Source organism: Talpa europaea (genome assembly GCF_964194135.1).
Source record: "Talpa europaea genome assembly, chromosome: 9".
NCBI classification, from domain to species: Eukaryota; Metazoa; Chordata; class Mammalia; order Eulipotyphla; family Talpidae; genus Talpa; species Talpa europaea.
This window is the reverse complement of record NC_140076.1, coordinates 21,592,469-21,614,388: the sequence shown is the minus strand read 5'-3', so window position 1 is coordinate 21,614,388 and position 21,920 is coordinate 21,592,469. Positions and strand designations below refer to the sequence as shown.

The 21,920-nt window shown below is 41.6% G+C and overlaps 1 protein-coding gene across 2 annotated transcripts; it reads right to left on the bottom strand.

Annotated features, from left to right (window-relative positions):
- Positions 1–148: 148 nt before the first annotated feature.
- On the bottom strand, positions 149–20,493 carry THRAP3 (thyroid hormone receptor associated protein 3; the record flags this gene model as incomplete). 2 transcript variants are annotated; one of them, XM_084243900.1, is made up of 10 exons in its annotated part: positions 20,312–20,493; positions 15,166–16,068; positions 12,692–13,402; positions 11,747–11,919; positions 10,278–10,389; positions 9,186–9,270; positions 7,112–7,299; positions 1,245–1,440; positions 656–799; positions 149–370 (listed from the first exon to the last, which is right to left on the bottom strand). In XM_084243900.1, the coding sequence occupies exons 1-10, from the start codon at positions 20,446–20,448 to the stop codon at positions 149–151; spliced, it is 2,871 nt and encodes a 956-aa protein (XP_084100026.1). In that variant the 5' UTR covers positions 20,449–20,493. The 2 variants fall into 2 exon arrangements, with proteins under 2 accessions (XP_084100026.1, XP_084100027.1); XM_084243901.1 differs by having other exon boundaries at positions 656–796.
- Between the last annotated feature and the right edge of the window lie 1,427 nt (positions 20,494–21,920).

Here is a 21,920-nt window from a genome sequence, read left to right as displayed (position 1 = left end):
GGGATACTTTCATGATAGGATTCTGCATGGCTGCTGGGGAGTAGAGATAGGATTTTCGCAATTTTCTTGAGGCTCCTCTGTTTAGCTCCTCATCAGCCATCTTCCCAGCGATTCTCCCCCCTGGGCAGGGCTCCCATTAGAATGGACCCTACTCAGTTGTGGGTTGTAAATTGTCCTTTTCTTCTCGGTTCTCTGTCCCACTCTCGTCGTCTTCAATCTCCCCTTCTTCCCCACTGAACTTGTCATGGGCCCATTTGGGACTGGTGCTGGACTTCCGGAACATGAACCGGCCCCGACCCCGGGGAAAGGCTCCTCGGCCCCGGCCCCGGCTCACCCACTTCTCACTTCCTTCACCTTCACGGTCATCATGCTGAGAGGGAAGAAAACGCCATCAATGCAAGCTTACGAGTAGCTAGAACCTTCTGCCCTGCACCCACCCAAACGTGCCTTTCCCAAGCAGATTACGCCACAGCCATCCCTTTGCTCCTTTTCTGTCCTCCTCTTGGCCCTCCATTCCAAATGCCATTCGCACAGCTCTAAGAGAGTATTTAGTTGGGTGCCTCAGGAATTCTAAGGCCTACGTAGGCTTGGGCAATGTAACTTTCTTGGTGGTGATGAAACCGCCACTGAACACTGGTTATCCCCAGATACATACCAAGTAATACTTCTTGCTTTTGGGTGTGTACTCAGGGTCCCACTCCTCCTCCCGGTTTCTCTTCTGAAAGTCATTGTTGCTGCTGCTGTTGTTGTTACCAGAGTAGCTGCCTCTGCCCCAGCCTCTCCCTCTGGCTCTAAACTGCTGTGGCAATAAATGGAGGGGAAAAATAACAAAGAATCATCTCAGGAATGGAGGGGAAAAAATCCTTGCATGCTGTTCAAACACTTTTCTGCCACAGAATACAGTTATCCCCCAGTCATGTGCTGGCCAACTGGTTTCCAGCCATCCCTTTCTGCTCTCGTCAACTCAAGTCTATAGTATAAGCAGTCGATATGGCACATGGACCTCCCTAAATACAATAGTAACAAAGGGAGAAGTTTCAATGCCCGAAACCCTGAGGCTTTGTAACTAAATGTTTATGAACGGAGAAACAACTAAAACTGGAAAGCCTAGGGAATGGGAGTCACAGAATATGATCTATAATGGATTATTTGTATCAAGGTCAACAAAACTAGTATTCTGGGAAATGCATAGTTAAGAATTATGGAAGCAGAGGCTTAAAGAGGAGGAAGGAGAGAGGTCTTACAAAGGTCCCCCGAGCTCTGCCTCCTCTTTCACTTGGACCCACAAAGTCTTTGGTCCCCAGTCTTGATTTGTCAAAGCCCGTTGTGCTCTCCTCTCTTTCCTCAGTCTCTTCAGTGTACTCTTCTGCTTTGTAGGAGTGGGATGACTGGGAGGAAGAGGATGATGACCTAGACCGGTCTCGTGCTCTCCGGTGCTTCCTATGGGAAGAGAAGAGGCAGGGAAATCAATAAACCTCTGTGGTACAGCCCTTGCCTGGGGTCTCATGGTTAAGCAGCACAGAACAATCAGGAATATATTGGTGATGAGAATAAGTAACCTAAAAACACCCAACTCACCCCCATCTTGCCCTCCCAGGGTAATTCTGTCAATCATGTTCAGTGATACATCTATGAATACAGGACATACACAGAAGGGAGAATACAACCCATGGCCTCTGGTACACAAGCATGAATTAGAAAGGCAAAAGGAAACTAAAATATTGGTTAGTATTTTACTAGCACTTTGCAGTACTGAGAACCACTATGTATCTTGTACTGAGACAGTTATATATTACTCTGTGCTTTAAATTTCTTTCTTTCTTTTTTTTAAAGATTTATTTACTTATTTTTATTTATTTATTTACTTGCTTATCTATCTATCTATCTATCTATCTATCTATCTATCTATCTATCTATCTATCTATCTATCTATCTATCTATCTATCTATCTATCTATCTATCTATCTGTCTATGCAAGCAAGCACTGGGTACAGTCAGAAGCTCAGGAGGGTGAGAGAATTCACCAGAGCCAGAGCGGGGAGCAGAGCAGGCAGAAGGACCGAAGTACACTGCTGAGGGGAGCAGCGGGACCCTCCTCCAGTGGCCGGGGAGCAGCCGGGGATGGAACCGGCACCGCAGAGACCGCGGGCAGCTTCGCAACCCAGCGCTCAACCGCTGCGCCACCGGGGAGGCCCTTAATTTCTTTTTTATAGCCAGAACAGTCTTGTGGGGGTACTCTAAAGATTAAACAAAGCACTCAAATGTTTTACAATGAAGTAGCAAGCATGCAGTAAATGGTAAGTAAAATAAATCAGTACCAGATCCATTTTATAGACAGGGATCAGGTGAAAGAACTAAACAGAACTTGGATTCAAATCCAGCTCTAATTATACCACTAATCCACACCCCACCTCCCACTAAGCTCAAACAGGTCATGTTATTAAGCACAGGAGCTGGAGAAACTCTTCCCAGAGTTATTTCCCTCCATTCCCTTCATCTGGGGTAAATTACAGACTAGGGCAAATTGTCTTAATATGATGAATCATGGTCTATATTCTAGAGGTCGGTGCCAGTCCTGCCATTTGGTAGATGAGTTTACCAGCTGCCTCTAAGGTGGAAGGCCAGGCTCCCAGGAATAGACTACTTACAGGGAGAAACCAGCCAAGTGTTAGTAACCTGCTGGTGTCCTCCCTCCCTCAGTCCTAACCATCCTTTTCCACACAAATTTGATGACCTCAAGAACTTAAATATGTGAATCCTACCACAGTTCTAGCATCTACTTATAAAAAGGAAAAATTTAAGTTATTTTCTGATCTAAGTGTTCTTAGATCAGATGTGTAAGTGGCTCCTAAAAATCTATGCTATTTCAGTTTCTAAAGACTCCAAAACAAAGGAGTTACAGTACTGAAAAATATAAAACATTTTTAAAATAGAAGACACGAAAGAATACCGTGTTCATAAATAAAAGAACGAACACCGGGGCCTCCCTGGTGGCACAAGGGGTTAAGCACAGCACTATGAAGCTGTCTGCAACCATTGTAGCACAAGTGGTTGTGCTACAATCCCCGGCCAGGGAGGTGACCCACATGGAGCAGCAGACCTCTCCTGTCTCGCCCGCTGCTCCCCTCAGCAGTGTGTTTCATCAATCTGCCTGTTCTGCTCCCCACTCTGTCTCTGGTGAATCCTTTTACCACCCCACACCTGTGGCCTGTACCCCAGTTCTTGTATGATAAATCTTGAGGGGAAAAAAACAAAAAACACTGCTTAAGTGGACGTATTACCCAAAGCAACTTACAAATTCAACACAATTCTTATCAAAATCCCAAAGACATTTTTTCAAGGACATAGAACAAGTCTAAAATATGTATGTAACCATGAAAGACCACAGATAGACAAAGCAATTCTGAGAGAAAAAAAGAAAAAATGGATGTATCACACTCCGTGACTTCAAACTATATTACACAGTGACAGTAATCAAAATAGTAAAGTATTAGAACAAAAACAGACACAGAGATGAACGGAATAAAGAACACAGCCCAGACATAAGCCCACACAAAGATGGACTGTTAATCTATGACAAAGAAAAGCCTCTAAACAAATGGCTTTGGGAAACTTGAACAGTCACGTGAAAAAATTGAAACTAGAGCATTATTTAACACCAGACACAAAAATTACTCCAAAATGGGTTATAAGACTGGAATCATAAAACAGAAGAAAACACAGGCAACACATGCCTGGACATCAACCTTAGAGATGTATTTGAAGACTCAACCCTAACAAACAGGGAAACAAAAGCAAAAATAAACAAATGGGATGACATCAAACTAAAATGCTTTTGTATGGTCAAATAAACCACTGCAAAAACAAAAATGCAATCTACTGACTGAGAAAATAGCTGCATGTCATTCATGCAGACATACTGCCAAAAATTAAAAATAACCCATACAATTGAATAGCCAAGAAAACCAAACCACCCAATCAAAAAATTTGCAAAGGATCCAAGGAGACATAGCTCCAAAGACCTACAGATTGGAACATAAGCACATTAAAAAAAACCAGCTCAACATCATCTATTAAAAGGGAAACGAGGGGCCTCCCTGGTGGCATAAGGGGTTAAGATGCAACCTATGAAGCTGTCTGCAGCCACTGTAGCACAAGTTCAATCCCTGACCAGGGAGCTACCCACATGGCACTGCAGACTTCTCCTGACTCGCCCGCTGCTCCCCTCAGCAATGTATTTCAGTCTATTTGCCTGTTCTGTTCCCCACTCTGTCTCTGGTGAATCCTCTCACCTCCTGCACCTCTGGCCTGTACCCCAGTTCTTATATACATAAATAAATCTTTTTAAAAAATAAAAGGGAGGGCCTCCCCGGTGGCGCAGCAGTTGAGCGCTGGGTTGCGAAGCTGCCCACAGCCTCTGCAGCGCTGGTTCGATCCCCGGCTGCTCCTCGGCTACCGGAGGAGAGTCCCACACGGCACGCAGACCTCTCCTGCCGCCCGCTGCTCCCCTCAGCAGTGTACTTCAGTCCTTCTGCCTACTCTGCTCCCCACTCTGGCTCTGGTGAATTCTCTCACCCATCCCGTGCTTCTGACTGTACCCAGTGCTTGTATAAATAAATAAATCAAAAAAAAAAAAAAGGAAATAAAAATCAAAATCACAATGAGGTTATCACCACACATCTGAGAATGTCCAGTATCAAAAAGACTATAGACAATAATCATTAGTGAGGGTTTGGCGAAAAGGAACCCTCATTAATTGTTGGCGGGAATGTAAATTGGTACAGCCTCTATGGCAAGTGGTATGGAGAGTCCTTAAAAATGTAAAAATGGAGGGGCCTCCCAGGTAGCACAAGATGTTAAGATGCAGCGCTATGAAGCTGTCTACAGCCACTGAAGCACCAGTTCAATTCCCCAGCCAGCCAGGGAGGTGACCCACATGGTGCAGCAGACCTCTTCTGTCTTGCCCGCTGCTTCCCTCAACAGTGTATTTCATTAGATCCACCTGTTCTGCTCCCCAATGTCTCTGGTGAGTCCTCTCACCCCCTGCATCTCTGGCCTGCACCCCAGCTCTTGTATGCATAAATAAATCTTTTTTAAAAATATAAAAATGGAAATACTGTATGATTCAGCAATACTCTTATGTATTTATCTGAAGAATATGAAAACACAATATGAAAAAATATATACAACCCTATGTTCCTAACAGCACTACTTTCACAATAGCCAAAAACATGGAAACAGGTCCAAATGCCATCAATGGAGGATTGGATAAAAATGGTGTTTTATTTAATTATTTATTTTTAAAGATTTATTTTTATACAAGAGCCGGGGCACAGGCCAGAGGCGTGAGAGGATCCACCAGAGGCAGAGCAGGGAGCAGAGGGCGAGGCAGGAGAGGTCTGTTTCGCCATGTGGGATTCCCCCTGGCCGGCCAGGATTGAACCTACACTGCAGAGGCTGCGGACAGCTTCACAGTGCGGCATGCAACCACCTGCGCCACCAGGGAGGCCCCTAAAAATGGTGTTTTATGTCAATGGACCACTACTCAGTCATTAACGAAGGTGAAATCTTGTCTTTTTCAACAACACAGATGGAACTTGAGGTGATTATGCTAAGTGAACAAGCCAGAGTATGAAAGGCAATAGTCAGATAGCTTCCACTTGTAGAAAAATGCAAAAAACTGAAGACTTATAAGAGAGACAGGACAGCTCAATGGGTATAGGAGATTGATAAGATAGTGCAATTACACTAGAACTTTGGTGGGTGAGTGTAACATATATACATATCAAGGTGTGAAACTACACCTGTGAAACTATAGTCTTGTAAATGAGTATCAATAAAATTCGATTGAAAAAAATAAATCACAAAAGCCAGAGAACTGAGTCCTAGCACTGCTTATTAACTATACGGACTTCGGGTAAATCATTCCTTAGTCATGAAGAAATTTGTGTGAAATGTAGTGTGATATATACTGAGTGACAAACTACCATGTAACAAAAACACAAATTTTGTTCTTGTGTCAATCATAAAAGTTGCAAACACAAGGATTCCAAGAGATCCATTCAAGGTATAGCATACCATGGTAGAAAGGATGTGTTCTAGGAAATCAAGATCAGTAATTCAAATCCGACTCTGAAATGCTTAGGAAGGTTGTGTTTCCTTTCCACAAACAGCAGTGTTGAGGATTACTGTACTATCACTTCCAGTCCCTCTTCAGGATTATCAAGGTCTTTATCTTTGTGCAGCTCTGAAGCTGCTAGGACTCCTAACACGTAAGTAGCACAGTGGAAAGTGAGACTAAGTGGAACACAAGATCTTAGTGTTATGTCAGCTGATACTTATGTGATCTTAAATCACTCTGAGCTTTAGCGTCTTTATCTTTCAAATGGGCAAAGTAGTTATAACTTGTCTCAATGGATTGCAATCAGAAAATGGGCATGAAAATGTTTGCCAGCTCAAGTTCAGAAACAGAAGTGTTGCTTCTATGGGAAGGTATGGAACGTCAGTTCTTTTTCATTCACTGAGACATGACTGAAAAGTCATGGAACTTCCAAAAATATAAACAGAAACAACAGGAACCTTGGCATGAATGCTGCCCTATGATCAACAATGCTACCTTTGTTTAAAAACCTCTTGGAGGTGTCTACGAAACTTGTTTACAGGGCATTTAAGATCAACAATCTTGTCCTATTGGTACCACCCTGCTTCTATGACTAAACAGTGTTATTACCTGATGAAGACTTTGAGTCATTTGTTAAAAAAAAAAAAAAAAAAAAAAAAAAAAAGCCCACAAACCCTCCATGAAGATTTGTGATGAAAAATAGTATGCTTAAAACAACTGTAAAAGGAATCCCCAAATGTTTCTCCATGCTGTCCATATAGCCAAATTAATGGTCGATCTCCTGGGGAACATTCTGTGGACAAGGATCACACTTTCTTGAATGCAAAAGTTTTGCTTTCAAGCTACCTGGTATGAAAGAAGAAAATACACAAACTGCTATCCTTCCTAACCCCAAAATTCTGTGATTTGGAAGGTCTGGTGTATAGCCTAAAGGGAGCAGACTAGAAATGCCATTCAGGAGTCTGGATGTGGTCAAACACAGGGGCTTACTTCTGCTTCTTTGATCCTTTATGAGTTTTCTCTGTTTTCTCAGCAGATCTTTCCCTTGAGTGGCTTGAGTCTCGGGAATCCACTGATTCTCTTGATTTACCTCGTTTAAGATCTCTCTCCTTATGTTTTTTACGACGTTCAATATCAAGGCGGAGATCAACAGGATCATCTTTGTATTTTCCCTCAGTCTGCCAACAGAAATCAAAATTAAGGTTTTTGGGATTCAGGGCTATCATCTCAACCACCCCACAACTGTGGTTTCTACTCCAATGGAGTGGTATAGAGGAAGGACTGGAAATTGTGAGGTACCTCACCCAAGGCTGGGAGGGATACAGGATGTCCCACTGAAGTCACTTCATGATGATCCCTCCAAGGCCAAACCAGCTCTCTTATGACAGCCTTCTGAAACTGCTACATATATATATTGACCTTGCTTTGCCTGTCTTGTCTGTGGCCCAGCAATGACTGGCTAAGCTACAAGTTTAGATAGCCAAGAGTTCTGGAAGGTGACTAGGTCGAATTGCCTCAGGCTTAGTTACTAGAAGGAATGGAAATGCTCAAGGCATTCTTACCCTACCTACACTGAGCAGCCACCCTGGGTTTATTCTCCTCCACTGGAAATTAAAGACTTAAGTAGCCTGAGAAATTTCTCTAAAGAGGGAATAGCAAAAACCATAACATGGAATTCATAAAGTGAAAATACCAGGTTGAAGTGTATTTTGGAAAAGAAGAAAGAAAAACCATTTTTTGCTAACTTCCTAGGGAGTATAACTATAAGGGTATGAATGCAGCTGACATGCAGATACAATGAACCCAGTTGCAGCAGCAGCAATGGCCTCCCACGCCCCCAGCTACCATTAACAACGGCTTCCTAAAGTTCTTAGGCAACTCAGAGCAGGATGCAAGGTGACTTTAGGGACATTATGTACTCAGATTTCTCTTGGAAGTAAAACTTCCCTAAAAGATGAAGAAATGAGTGGCCCACTCTGCATTAAAATGTTACTTACAGACTAATAGAAGTTTTTTTTTTGGAAATAGTTTGATTTTAATTAATAAGGTTGGTAATGAATAGTAACTGTATTTTATCACGTTCTTTTGTATTTGCGCAGGGAATGGGATCTGTGCATCCTCCAAAGACAAAAAAGGAAAACTGCGGTCACTGCTCCCTTAGGCAGTGCAGACAGCACCTCTAATGAGTTGGCTTTATGAGGCATAGAGGACGAGATCTCTTCTGATGTTTCAAAACCTTGACTTTCACATGTTTCAAAACCTTGGTTTCACATGGGTAGTGCCAAGCTGGTGGGTACTTGGAAAAAAGAAAAAGGGGATGGGAAAGAGACTGTGCAAGAGTACCTCTCATCACATTCAACAAACAAGACAAATTTGTTTGGAAACTTGAAAATTAATAAGTCTATAAGAGGTTTCAATGGTCTATGTGAACCAAGGCCAATAAATACTAAGATTTTAAAAAAACCCAAATCTAGTATTTCATAGTAAAAGATTGCATACAAGCTTTAACCTCTTAATGACACTGTTTACGTGCACATCATTGCAAATGTAGTTGGGTTATCAAAGTAATGTTTAGCTTTAAAGTAACAGTAACCAACAGATGATAGATATGGTACAATGTTAGAAAAAACTGGACTAGCTGTTTAAAACAGTCTACTAAGTTAAGATATGAATCATTTCCCTCTTCTCTGACATGCATGTCTTTTTGAAATCATGGTTGGAAATAGTGCATGTATATAGTTGATTTGATAATACTTACAAGCAGAAAAATATCACAAAAAGTTTCTTCTCTCATCATGGGCACTTGTTCCAAAACTCCTCTCTTTTTTTTCTCAAGCTCACCTCAATAGACTTTGGGGTCATTTACCATATTCTAACCACTTCACAAAGGTTGTTGATACATTTAATAAAAATTAACCCTTTGTAGTTCATTTTTAGAATTATGCCCATCCTTAAAAGAAAAACACAAACTTAAGTAGAGAGTAATTTAAACAAACACATTTCTGTCAAGTTCATGCCCAACGCACTCATTTTGTTGGAATTACTGATCAAAGCAACAGTTCACCTTGTAGCCTGGTTCCCGGGGACTTTTCATTTCATCATGAGCCAAACCATGTTTTCTGAATGTACTGGGAGAAATGTCTATCCTCCTAAAATTAAAAACACAAAAAACTGTTTAATATTCCACAGTGTGAATGAATTTCGACTGGTAAGTTGGGTAACAGAATCATGCAAGTGTTCCTTTCTATTATGTTTCATGACTTACATATGTATTACTAATATTCTTTGCTTTATACTTATCCTTTCCCATCGACCTGCATGTATATATGCGTGCATGGGTGCATACACAACCTACCCCCCACCCCAACACACACACAAAATGCAAACTGTCTAAATTCAAACAAAAGAAACTTCTTACTCCCTCTCAGCCAGGAAGACACACTCACCTAGACCTGTGCCTATAATTTCAAGTTCACATCACAGCTATCTATGGCCTGCTAACCTCAAAGAGAATCATCTTGGTAAGTACAGTTTCCATTAATCACCTATGGAATTAGTTCTAGATGAGAAAAACAACTGCCTGGCATATACACACCACTCAAAAGCCCCTAAATCTAAGACTGTTGTTCAAAATCTTTACCTACTGCAAGATTCAAAAGTTGACTATTAAGGAATCTAAGATTAAGGCCAACTTAGTTTCTCAACAAAGTCCCTATTTGCTGAAAAGATTCCCATAACCAAATATGATATTCTTTAAACATGCTGGATGGGCTTTTAAATTCTTTTGACATAATCCTATAAGCTCCCTCACCCTTGGACCCCACCCCACTACAAATTCTTTCCCCAAAATAACTGCAGTCTCTTAAAAAACATTTCCTCTACCTCACAGTGACCCTGGGTTATCATTTGTCAGCTCCCAAAGATACAAGGGTTCATGTATGTCAAAAGAGATTTTTTTTTCATGCCCAAGGTGAGAAACCGGTCATCAAAACATGTCCTTTCAACTCACAACTACAAGTACCAATTGCTATCCAGTAGTCTGGAAAGTGCTACCCTAAATTTTGCTGCTAATGTACTTAACATGGCAAAAATAAGATACTTTAACATCTGATGAGCAGTCTTTTATGACAACTCCAGTGGAAGGCAAGGTCCTCACCTGTGTATCTCTGGGCTTTTCTTGTTTTTAGCTGCTTCCTGCTCAGTTCCTCTCTTTAGGTATTTAGTAAAGCGTTCATGCAATGTCATTCCTGAGGACCCAAAATGATGCTCTGTGGGAATACAAAGAAAACACATTATTCTACCAACGGCAGATATATTATTCCAACTCTTCTGCATGAACCTGCAGCTGCAGAGATGTGATTTAACTAGTCAAATCCATACAACAAACGTACTGAAAAGATGAAGGAAAACAGGCCAGTTCAGACATATTTCAATGTTGGGCACTGGGTTTCCATTGCAACTCCCATATCTTAGAATATACACGAGCAAAACCTGGATCTTATATCCCTTTGAATCCCAGCACTAACTTCTCTTTGAATTGAAATTTCAGATGGAACCTGTAACTGACCTAACCCAGCTTCGAAGTCACTCTTTCTCGCCATCCCCCAACCTGCCCACCTCCATGGGGCTAGGAAATGGGAGAATAATGTGTAGAAGAACCATATCACAAGAAAACTGTAGAGGTTTCCACCTGCTAGACAGAAAAAGACAAGAGATACTGGAAAAGCCAATTTTCTTCCCTCTTTCTTCATGCATTTTAAGCCTTCACATGAAGTATTTTACCTATTCTCATGACCACAGATTTTTAAAACGTTTAGTTTTAAACATTCAGCGGTATAATTAAAAAATGGAAACACACTGGGCCTCCCCAGTGGCGCAGCGGTTGAGCACTGGGTTGCGAAGCTGCCTGCGGCCTCTGCAGCGCCGGTTCAATCCCCAGCTGCTCCCTGGCCACCGGAGGAGGGTCCCACATGGCACACAGACCTCTCCTGTCACCCACTGCTCCTCTCAGCAGTGTACTTCGGTCCTTCTGCCTGCTCTGCTCCTTGCTCTGGCGAATTCTCTCACCCTCCCTTGCTTCTGACTGTACCCAGTGCTTGTATAAATAAATAAAAATAAATCTTTAAAAAAAAATTGATACAGCATTTAAAAAAAAAAAAATGGGAACACAGGCCTCTCCAGTGCGCAGCGGATTGAGCACAACGCTGTGAGGCTGTCTGCAGCCTGTGCAGCGCAAGTTCCATCCCCAGCCAGCCAGGGAGATACCCACATGGTGTGGCAGACTTCTGTTGTACCCGCTGCTCCCCTTAGCAGTGCTTCTGATCATTTTGCCTGCTCTGCTCCCCGCTGTCTCTGGTGAATCCTCTCACCCTCCCGCGCCTCTGCCCATGCACCCCAGCTCTTGCATAGATAGACAGATAGATAGATAGATAGATAGATAGATAGATAGATAGATAGATCTATCTTTTTCTAAAAAAAGGAAACTCCTCCCTGGGAAGAATCTCCTTCAAGTCAGTCCCTAACTTCAAAGGCCCTTTTCATGAGATAAAGAGCCCCAATGCCCTTACTTATCCTTTCACTAAGTGCACAGGAAGGAGGCTGGCAGCAGGCTGGGTCCACACTCACCTTTAACATGGTGAACAATGGTCACAATATGCTGGGCAAACAGTTCTGAGGGGCTCCGCTGAGACTGAGCTGACTGTATGTGTTGGAAAATGGAACGAAATTCCTGTTCCTTTTTGTTGCTATGAACTAGATCGCGACAAAGTTTGCGTTCCTGAGCCAATAAGCCACTGGGTCTGAAAAAGAAATCACAGGGAGGCCCAATTGTAACAAGATACACACAAAGTCAAAAGATTTAAACTTTAAAAATACAAAACAGCCAGCCTGGGTCTCACCATTCTTTCCTAAAGTTCTGCCCCCACTTCCCTAGTCCAACTCTAAACTACTCTATTATTTGATGGTAGAGGCATGTAATTAAGATTCTGGTGACCTGGCTAAGAATGGAGAAATGGATCCTGGATAGCTCCAAAGGAAAAGGACATCATCGGAACATATACAAAGAAACAGGATGACAAGGGTAGGGCTGGAAAGGCGGGGAGTTTGGGATGGGAAGGGGTATAATGGATTGGCAAGAGAGAAGCAGAGGGTACATAGCAGCAAGAGAGCCAGTGATTAAAGAATAAAAAAAAAGCTTCACCGCTGCTGTGATACTAATCCAAACACGTAATCACCCAATGACACTTTCTACTGAAAACAGGTACTGCACTGAAACTTGGACAGCAGGAGAAATATAAGAGGGGCCTGGGGCTTCCCCTGGTGGCACAGCGGTTGAGAGCTGGGCTGCCAGGCTGCCCACAGCCTCTGCAGCGCTGGTTCGTTCCCTGGCCACCAGCGAGGGTCCCACAAAAAAGGCCTGATCTGGTTCCAGAATTTCCTAAGGGCAATGCACGACAATCTCCGGGGGTGGGGTGGGGTGGGGGGGTGGTGCACTGCAAGTGGGGGCATGAGGGGTGGTTTGGAGACATGACTTAGGCCACTAAAGCCCTGAGATCAAGAACTACATCTCACCTTGCAAGATCCTCATCAAAAGAGTCCATCCGGACATTGACCTGCGCCTCTCGAGTAATGGAAAAGGAAGACTTCCCCGTGGAAAAGTCTCCTTTGGCTGCCAGCTTCTCTCGGCTCTCAGAGGTCTTCCTTGGAGGAGGTGATGAGCTTTTCTCCTGGACTGCTTTGTAAGCAGTCACTCGGAAATTCTTTTCAGGCACAAACCCCCTGTGCCCACTTTCGGTTCTCTTGGGCCCGCCCCGATCCTCCTTTTTGGATCTCTCTGAGAAGGACTCCTCCTCCAACTCCTCTGTTTTCCTTTGCTTTTCCTTCCCTGAAGGTGCATATACCAGGCCCTCCCATTTGCCCGACTTTTCTTCCTCCTGGTTTTTGTTTGCACCTATGACTTTCGACATAAATTTGGGTTCATCATCAAACTCGGACTCCTTCCTTCCCTTAGCTTTGTCTTTATCTTGCTCATCCATCTCCTCCTTGTGGAAGTCAGCCATCTTCTTCTCAAAGTCATCTCGGAGTTTATACCTTTTAGGAGACTGGCTACCTCGAAAAGGCTTCTCACTATCAGTTTTGGGAGCAAAAGGATCAGATTTCATTTTTGCATCACCCATGCCTGTGTCTGAAAAGCTCCCTTTCTCTTTCATTTTCTCTTTATCAGTATTTGTTTGTTTCTGTTCCTTATCTTTTCCATTCTCTCCTTTCTGCTCTTCTAGGTACCTAGTTATAAAAACAAAAGGGAGACACACAAGAGCTTCTTAAGCAACCTGATCTAAAACAATACCATATGGTCTTGGGTTTTTGGTTCTCTGAATAAACATGTCTTGTGGATTCCAATGTTACCAAAGGACTTTCTACTTGGTGACTTTCTAATAATTTCTGAATAATTGCGCTTCATTGAACTTGGCATTTAAAAGAAAAATATATTGTCCACATAGTTGTGTCTTACAAAAGCAACCAAAAACCAAACAGCAAAGGTAATGTTTAGGATACTAAAGAATAAAAACTTACTTACCTGTAAGTAGTCTAGGAAAAAAAAAATTAAGGTCTTATCCAACCTTCACTCAGTCACTTAAAATCTGCTTTCAGCAAAGTTAACATAGAATGTTCAACCTTGGACAGTTTTGCTTTATACAACTCACATTTGGAAAAACAAGTCTCAAAAGAGACTTCAAATTTGCTTCAAGTCACCTAGAAGATCTAATATGAAATATACTGCAAACACAAATAAAAACAAAATATAGGTTAATTGGGGGAGGGGGCAAAATCATCCTACTCTTTCTTATGGAAAAGCAGAGCTCATACCTATAGTCTTTTGAGATTCACAGTCCTGGCAAGGAACAGACTTACATTTTAAAGTAGACTTACTGGAGGCTGGAAAGTACAGATTCTGAACATCTCATTTGTACCATTAATGGAGAAAGTCTAATCAAATCATAGCTGCATTACTATGGCAAAGAAGATTCAAAGGACAGCAGGGCATCAAAGAATATGCTATTAAGGGAAAAAGAAAAGAGGAAACCACTTGCCTATTAAGTTCCTCCTGACAACCTGATCCCAGGGGCAACTTCCCTGCTAAATCTCCACCATACCAATCCAACCAACTATACAAAAATTCTGGTTCCAACTCACCATGTCCCCCAGAACAGAAAGACGAAAGCACTGTCATGTCCTCTCCTAACATGCAGCCTGACTTGCTTCTACTTGGACATACAGCAACCTTATAATTTTAAAACAAAGCCTTCTGGACTAAGCCTTGGGCGTTCCCATTCTGCCCAGACTCCTCAGCTAAGGGTGTTGGGTGTGAGTGTGGCTAGAGATCGATCACAACAGATGTTGGGTCCTACAAGATCTAACAGTTCCAATGGCTATTTATTTTAGCAAAGACATATTTTTGATAGCTGACCTACAAATCTCTACGTTCTACAGCTTTTAGTGGTAGAATCCGAGGCAAATTTTATTTTATTTAAAGATTTATTTATGCATATAAGAGCTGGGGTACAGGCCAGAGGTGCAGTGGGTGAAAGAATTCACCAGAGACAGAGTGGGGAACAGAACAGGCAGGCTGACTGAAATACACTGCTGCGGGGAGCAGCGGGCCAGGCAGGAAAGGTCTGCTGCACCATATGGGTAGCTCCCTGGCTGCGGATGGAACTCATGCTGCAGTGGCCGCAGATAGCTTCATAGGTTGCATCTTAACCCCTTGCACCACCGGGGAGGCCCCGAGGCAAATTTTAAATGTGAAAACATCACTGAGTAGTCTAAAGTAACTCTATACTACAATACAAATTCAGGAAGGTAGGAAAGCTAGAGTGAAGTTAAAGGTTTCCTGGGGTAATGCTTTTAAAGTATGCTAATGAAAAAATTAGGAAATGGGGATTGCCTTATTACCGCTAATCAGAGCTCTAACTTAGGCCACATCACAATTAAATTGCCAGCTGGTGAGATGAAAACACAAAAAGGCAGCAGAGACAGATACTTGCCTCTTTGTATAGGTTGCTCCTCCTGGAGCAGCAGCCTCCTCCTTCTGAGATGAGCCATACGTGGAGCCAGTAGTCGGTGGACTCTTACCCACAGGGCTCTTTTTGGACGGACTCAAGGACCCAGAGCCATGATCAAACTGACCTTGGTGTGTCCCAGCCTGGTACCCAGAACCACTCTGCAGAGTTGAGCCCATCTGGGATGTGTTGGAAAGCGGAGGGCTAGGTTTTGGCACAGGGCTAGGACGAGGTGACCGCCGCCTCACCACCACAGACTGGAGGGGGCTTTTAAGAGCAGGGCTTCGCTCCCGGGGACTCAACTCAGAAGCTGAAGCCCGTGATGCAGAACTAGCACTGTACGTGGTGGCATCTGGCCATGACTTCGAGCTCTCAGATGCTTTTGTATCTTGAGAGGTGCCTCCAGAGAATGTCTGCTCCTTGGCCTCATCTCCCTGGTTATCCCCGGCAACTTGAGACGGCCGGCTATCCTTGGAAGAGGACTTTTTCTCCTTTGTAGACTTGCGCTTAGAAGACTCAACTCGGCTGTGGTTGGAGGAAGAACGAGAAGAAGAAGAGCGCCTTGATCTGTCCGAGGAAGACTTATCAGAGTTTCTAGAATGGCTCCTGGATCTTGGTGAAGGGGACCTTCTCTTTGGGGACCGGGATCGGGAACGGCCCCGACGAGGACTGTATGCTTGCCGGTAATTCTGCCAATTTGAACGGTAGTTTCCATAGCCTCCTCTATTATACTGGCCCCACGGATAAAAGCCTCTATTGCGCCCACGAAAATAATAGGGCCTTCTATAGCCTCTGTTGTGACCTCGGAAATCTCGATTCTGATACACTCTTGGGTGATTTCTCTCTCTGTTATGAGCTGGAGAATAGGATCTGGAACGAGACCTAGAACTGAAAGGGGGAGTTGGGGGAAGGGGGGGAAGATGTTTGAATTTTTGACAAGCATTTTAATTTTAAAAAATTAATAAAACAAAAACCTGCCAACAAATAAGTAACATTGTGAAATCCCTGCACTTATGTATCATTTATTTTCAGTTTTGTTTTCGAAGGGAACAAAAATCTCACTGCTTATGGTCCATATTAAGTATAAAACTGTAAGAATCATTTCAAAAATTAGACACCCAAGACTTCCTCAATAACACTGCAGCATATCTTAAATGATGATATAACTCTACAGTGAAAGAATATCTATGTCCTTAATGTCATAAACTGATAGATAATAAAGACCATTTTCATATAGTATACTAACTGCTTAAGGCACAGGGGCTTTTACCCATCCTAGCTCACTGGAAGTAAGAAGACCTGTAAGGTGTAGTACGTAGACAGGTAATTATTAGGTCCTTTGACCCCCTACACTGTTATAATACTCTACTACTCCCCATTCTACCCATTTCTGTGCCAGGCTAATTTCTTAAAAGATATAGAGACTGTAAAAGTACAATTACAGCAGGTCTAAACGAAAGAACACTTAAAAGGGGGCTTGTAGGATGCATCTATTCAAAGTATAAAATAATTTACTGAAATCTGATCAGCAAAGCATACAAATAACAACTTTTTTTTTACTGGAGTCTGGAAATGGTCTCATTATTTAGGTCAAGTTTCTGTGACTGAACTATAAGATATTACCTAGATGCCACCAGAGGGCACCATCTGACCATGACGATCTTGACACCCAAGCACCCCGGGGGTTAGCAAAGAGAAACTATAAAAGCAAGCCCTCCTCGTCTATGTATTTTCAAGTCAACATAAAGCTAGCATTGTGTTTTCCTTCATTTAACAATATAAAACTCTTTTAGCAAGGTACAATTCCAGAATCACAGGGATTCAACATTAACCTAACTTTGTAAAAATTATGGTTCATGAATGTCAGGCTTGTTAATAACAGGGAGTTTTGTTTCCATCAAAAAACCTAGAATACTATTTGCTGGTATAAAAATTCACTGGGGACTTGGATCCTGCTAGTCTTGATAGCTGTGATACAGCAAAGAATAGATCATTCACCACCACTCCTAAGTAGCTAGAAATGTGCAAAGTTACTAGTACTCTTTCCAAAATTACTCTTTACATATAGAATAAAAACTGTTCAGTTAATTGGCAGGCTTTCTCACTCCAAGCCTGAATGGGAACAGATCCATTTTGTTTGTTCATTTTATAAGTAACTCCACTTTGCAAATGTGACAAGTTTTAATTACTGAACAAAGCAGTATTTTTAAATTTTTATTTAATCTAACGAAGATAAAGTGAGATGGGTTTACTACTACATATTTACCCATAATGCTTAGGCTCTTCTATTTCAAGAACAGTAGCAACTGGCAAAGACATCTTATTGCTGTTTGTTAATGGCTGCTATTTAAGAACAATTTAACAAACAAAAAAAACCTTACCTTCCACACTTTTCATTTGAAAATAGTAACATTATAAAGAAAAGAAGGGAGAGGCAGATGCAGGCTACAAAACTGATTAAGACCCAATGAAATGGCTACACATAAGGAGGTGATGCACCACCAGCACTAAGGTGAAAGGCTTAACTCATGTTCCCAACCTCAGAGGCCACTGATGCTTCTGTCATCAATTACTAGTGAGGACCCTGTAGCATACTGCATCCAAACCCCCACAGTCACTGCGCAGATGCAGGAACATGAATCCCTGCAGATTGCAAGTGAAGTTTTTTATAAGAAGTCACTTAAAAGGATACAGCCTGTGAAATACAAGGAAACAATCAATTTTCTCCAATTCTGTAGAACTCAGCAGTTAAGTTAATTTAAAGACATGGTTTCTCAAACTCTCTGGATAGTATACATTCCTTGTAGGAGGGAAAACAGAAGGGGAAAAAAAATCATGAAACAGATAAGCCAGAAACAAAAGTTGAACATCCAGTGGCAAATTTATCTGTTTCTAAAAAACAGAGATGTCAACTAGAATCAAGTATTAAAACATGTTTTCTAGTGGAAAAATCCCTCCAAAATAACAATCTTAAAGGTACAGGTATAAGATAGCACATAAAGTGGCTCTAGACCCACCCAGCACATAACTGCTGCTTAAGACATCTGCCCCTCACTTGCCAAGTCACTGACCATGCCAAATGATCTGTAGAACAAGGAGATCTGTCCAGAGAGATCTGCTCAGAATTCTAATTATCATAAATACTTTAAAGTTTATTAACATTTCTCAATTTGGTTTCTATCAGTTCAATTTCTGTCTCAGTTTTGTCTATATAACACCTTGTTTTTGAACTTAATTTCCATTTACTAGATTGTTTAAAAACATTACCTTTCGAACCAATTGAGCTAAAACTGCATTTTAAATAGTTCAAATCAAAAGACTCTGGATACAAGGTAGGAGATACTAAGGGTCCTATTCAGCCCCAAGGCCTTGACAGCAACTAAATTTATTTAGTAAGTTTTCCCTCTTCTTTTAGAGGGTGTTAAAAGCTGGGATAGAATTTTTCTTACATAGACTCTGACATAATTGAGCAAGAGTCTCGCCTCAGGCTTAATCAAAATTTAATCATGAGTAAGTATGCTCAAAAAGCCTGGGGAAGAGGAAAAAACTAGGACTGCTTATCCTCAAAGGTGTAGTATTAGCTTTAAAAAAAAATTTAGTATTTGAGGAAGAGACAAAATTTATAATGTGCTACATAATATTGGTGTCATCAATATTTATGTATAAATATTTTTTGTTCAATCCTGATCTGTAATTAATTTCCAGGCAGGCTTCATACAGTGTCTATTTAAAAATTAACTTGTTCTTGTTGGGGGAGAGGATATTCCACCAACCATTTGTTTAAAAGACCCTTCAGAAGTACTATAAGGGAATGGAAACCTCCAAGAATAAAGCTTAGTAACTAGTTTTCCTGTGGTTTATTTTAAATTTCATAATTCATTTAAGAATTCTAGAGAACACATCCGAATTAAATAGCAGGGGTTCCAGTTGGAAAAAATGAGAAACCTTTGCTTAGTGCAATTCTTTTTTTTTTTTTTTTTTTTTTTTTAAAAACAGGCATGTATTTTCATTTATTTATTTGTTTGTTTATACATGCACTGGGTATAGTCAGAAGCGCGGGAGGGTGAGAGAATTCACCAGAGTCAGAGCTGGGAGAAGAGCAGGCAGAAGGACCAAAGTACACTACTGAGGGGAGCAGCGGGAGGCAGGAGAGGTCTGCGCGCCATGTGGGGCCCTCCTCCGGTGGCCGGGGAGCAGCCGGGGATCGAACCGGCGCTGCAGAGGCTGCGGGCAGCTTCGCAACCCAGTGCTCAACCACTGCGCCACCGGGGAGGCCCTGCTTAGTGCAATTCTGACAAAAGGAACGAAGTTATACAAAGATCCCCTTTTGATATTTAACTATGAGTTATTTCCCTACCTCACATAGAGAAAATTGTATCTACCAAAAAGTTCTTACCTACTCACAAAAGAAAATGAAAACAGTTTTAAAGAATGAGAAACCCAACTCACAACACATCAAAAGAAGAGATGCTGGAGGTTTAGCATTCTATTCGAAGACATAACTGAAATAGGGAAATCCACCTAAAGGTGTGAAAATTGACTGAAAGAATAATGGCAATGAATAAAATTTGTACATTTAGTAAGACAAAGTGGTGTCTATAATAGTGATTTTTAGATAATTTTAAGATGTGTTTTACTAAATAGATGTAGCTTGTTAGTAATCAGAACATCAGGTATAAATGATTCCTGGTGAGTTTTTTAACATCTATTTTAGTGGGTTATAACTTCTCTGCAATGTTGATCATACTATTAATACTCTTAGCTGTATTTCTTTTGCTAATAAGGCAAATAAACTTTGATTCAAGACTCCAAAAGTGTTTCATTGAAAAATAATCAGGTGAGAGCATTTGAAAGAAGCAGTTCAAATAAAATTAAACGTTCTTTCTTCCAAAGTAGATGAGAAACAGTATGTGATGGCAGAAAAGACAAAGAATTAGGCAAACACCATCGCAATCAAAGCTGATTTGGATTTTAATGTTTGAAGAAACCTGGAAATTACACCTCAACTCTTAACCTCAAGTCAAACTCATCCTCCACCCCCCACATCCATCTGAAAGAGTTTAATAAAATATTTAAAGCCTCACATTGACCAATGAAATGACTGTGTCAACATACAACCACACCCACTTACCTCAGCCTGCGCTTCCTTGAACGAGAGACTGATCGACTTCTGGACCGAGACTTTGAAAATGAACGAGAACGAGATCTTGATGCTGATCTTGATCGAGAAGAGCGAGATCCAGACTTGGATTTGTTTGTTTTTGACATCTCTGAAGAAAGGGTCACTTTTCAATTACACCTAATGTAAGAAAATAGATCGAAACAAATGAGAGTTCTTTCGTAAACTCAAACTCCTCTGAACACATAAAAATAATGCTTAAAAATATGAAATGACTGAATAAAAAGACACCACCACAAAAGAGATTTCTGAGCAGCACAATCCTAAACAGAAGAGGTTGTAGTAGCAAATGGAAAACCTATGAAATCCTGGGAAAAATGAAGGAAGCTATACTTAGTTTAGTTCAGTCTTTTCTCTATAAGCAGCAGGTTTTGTGGGTTAAATCAGCAGTTATAAAGTACTGAGAGAGGGCTCCTGGTTCTAACAAACGAAAACCTATGCAATGATATTATAGTTTGTAACATATGTGACCATTGCATCACTCCCTGAATCTTAAGGCCACAGGCAAGTCCATAATACTGATATGCAACAGAAACAATTAAGAAAGTGAGAGTATTACTACTCCTGCCAACGTTGCTCCCCTCAGCAGTGTACTTCGGTCCTTCTGCCTGCTCTGCTCCCCGCTCTGGCTCTGGTGAATTCTCTCGCCCTCCCACGCTTCTGACTGTACCCAGTGCTTGTATAAATAAAAAAATAATAAATAAATTTAAAAAAAAAGTGAGAGTATTAAATATTCATGACAGTATACACTATCTATCTACATCCTGTAAAACATAGGGTGTCAATCCATAAACATAGGAGTGACATAATTTATGAGGCAAAGAACTGTTACTTTCTTCTAGCTCTTTATTAGCATTAAGAGTCAAACTTCTGGGCATCCCCGGTGGCGCAGCGGTTGAGCGCTGGGTTGCGAAGCTGCCCGCAGCCTCTGCAGCGCCGGTTCAATCCCCGGCTGCTCCCCGGCCACCGCAGGAGGGTCCCAAATGGCACGCAGACCTCTCCTGCCGCCTGCTGCTCCCCTCAGCAGTGTACTTCAGTTTGCCTGCTCTGCTCCCCGCTCTGGTGAATTCTCTCACCCTCCCACGCTTCTGACTGTACCCAGTGCTTATATAAATAAATAAATAAATAATATATTAAAAAAAAAAAAAACTTCTTTCAGGGTCATTTCCCCAAGAAAACAAGATTGTCTTTTTCTTTATCTCTCCACTGCAAAGAACAGCTTCAGAACTGTCCTGACAAAAGTCTATTGGGTTTGAGCTTCAAGGTGCTCTATCAAACAATCTATTTTTCTTTTGTACCTAACCAGAACTCTGAGCATCTGCTGAGAAGCAAAAATTTGAAGTGCAGCAAAAATTTGAAGGACAGTTCAAAACTCAGAACAGAGGATCTGTCAAAGATCACAAAGTTAGTTAACAGCTTTAATGTGATTTTGCCCTTGGCTCAACAGGAAAATAACCATCAAGAAACACTTCACCTTCCTCTCTCAGATTCTTGTTATTCAAATCTCAGCTCAAAAGTTATCTCCTCAGAGGTTAGCCTGGCCACACACGCTAACATAGCC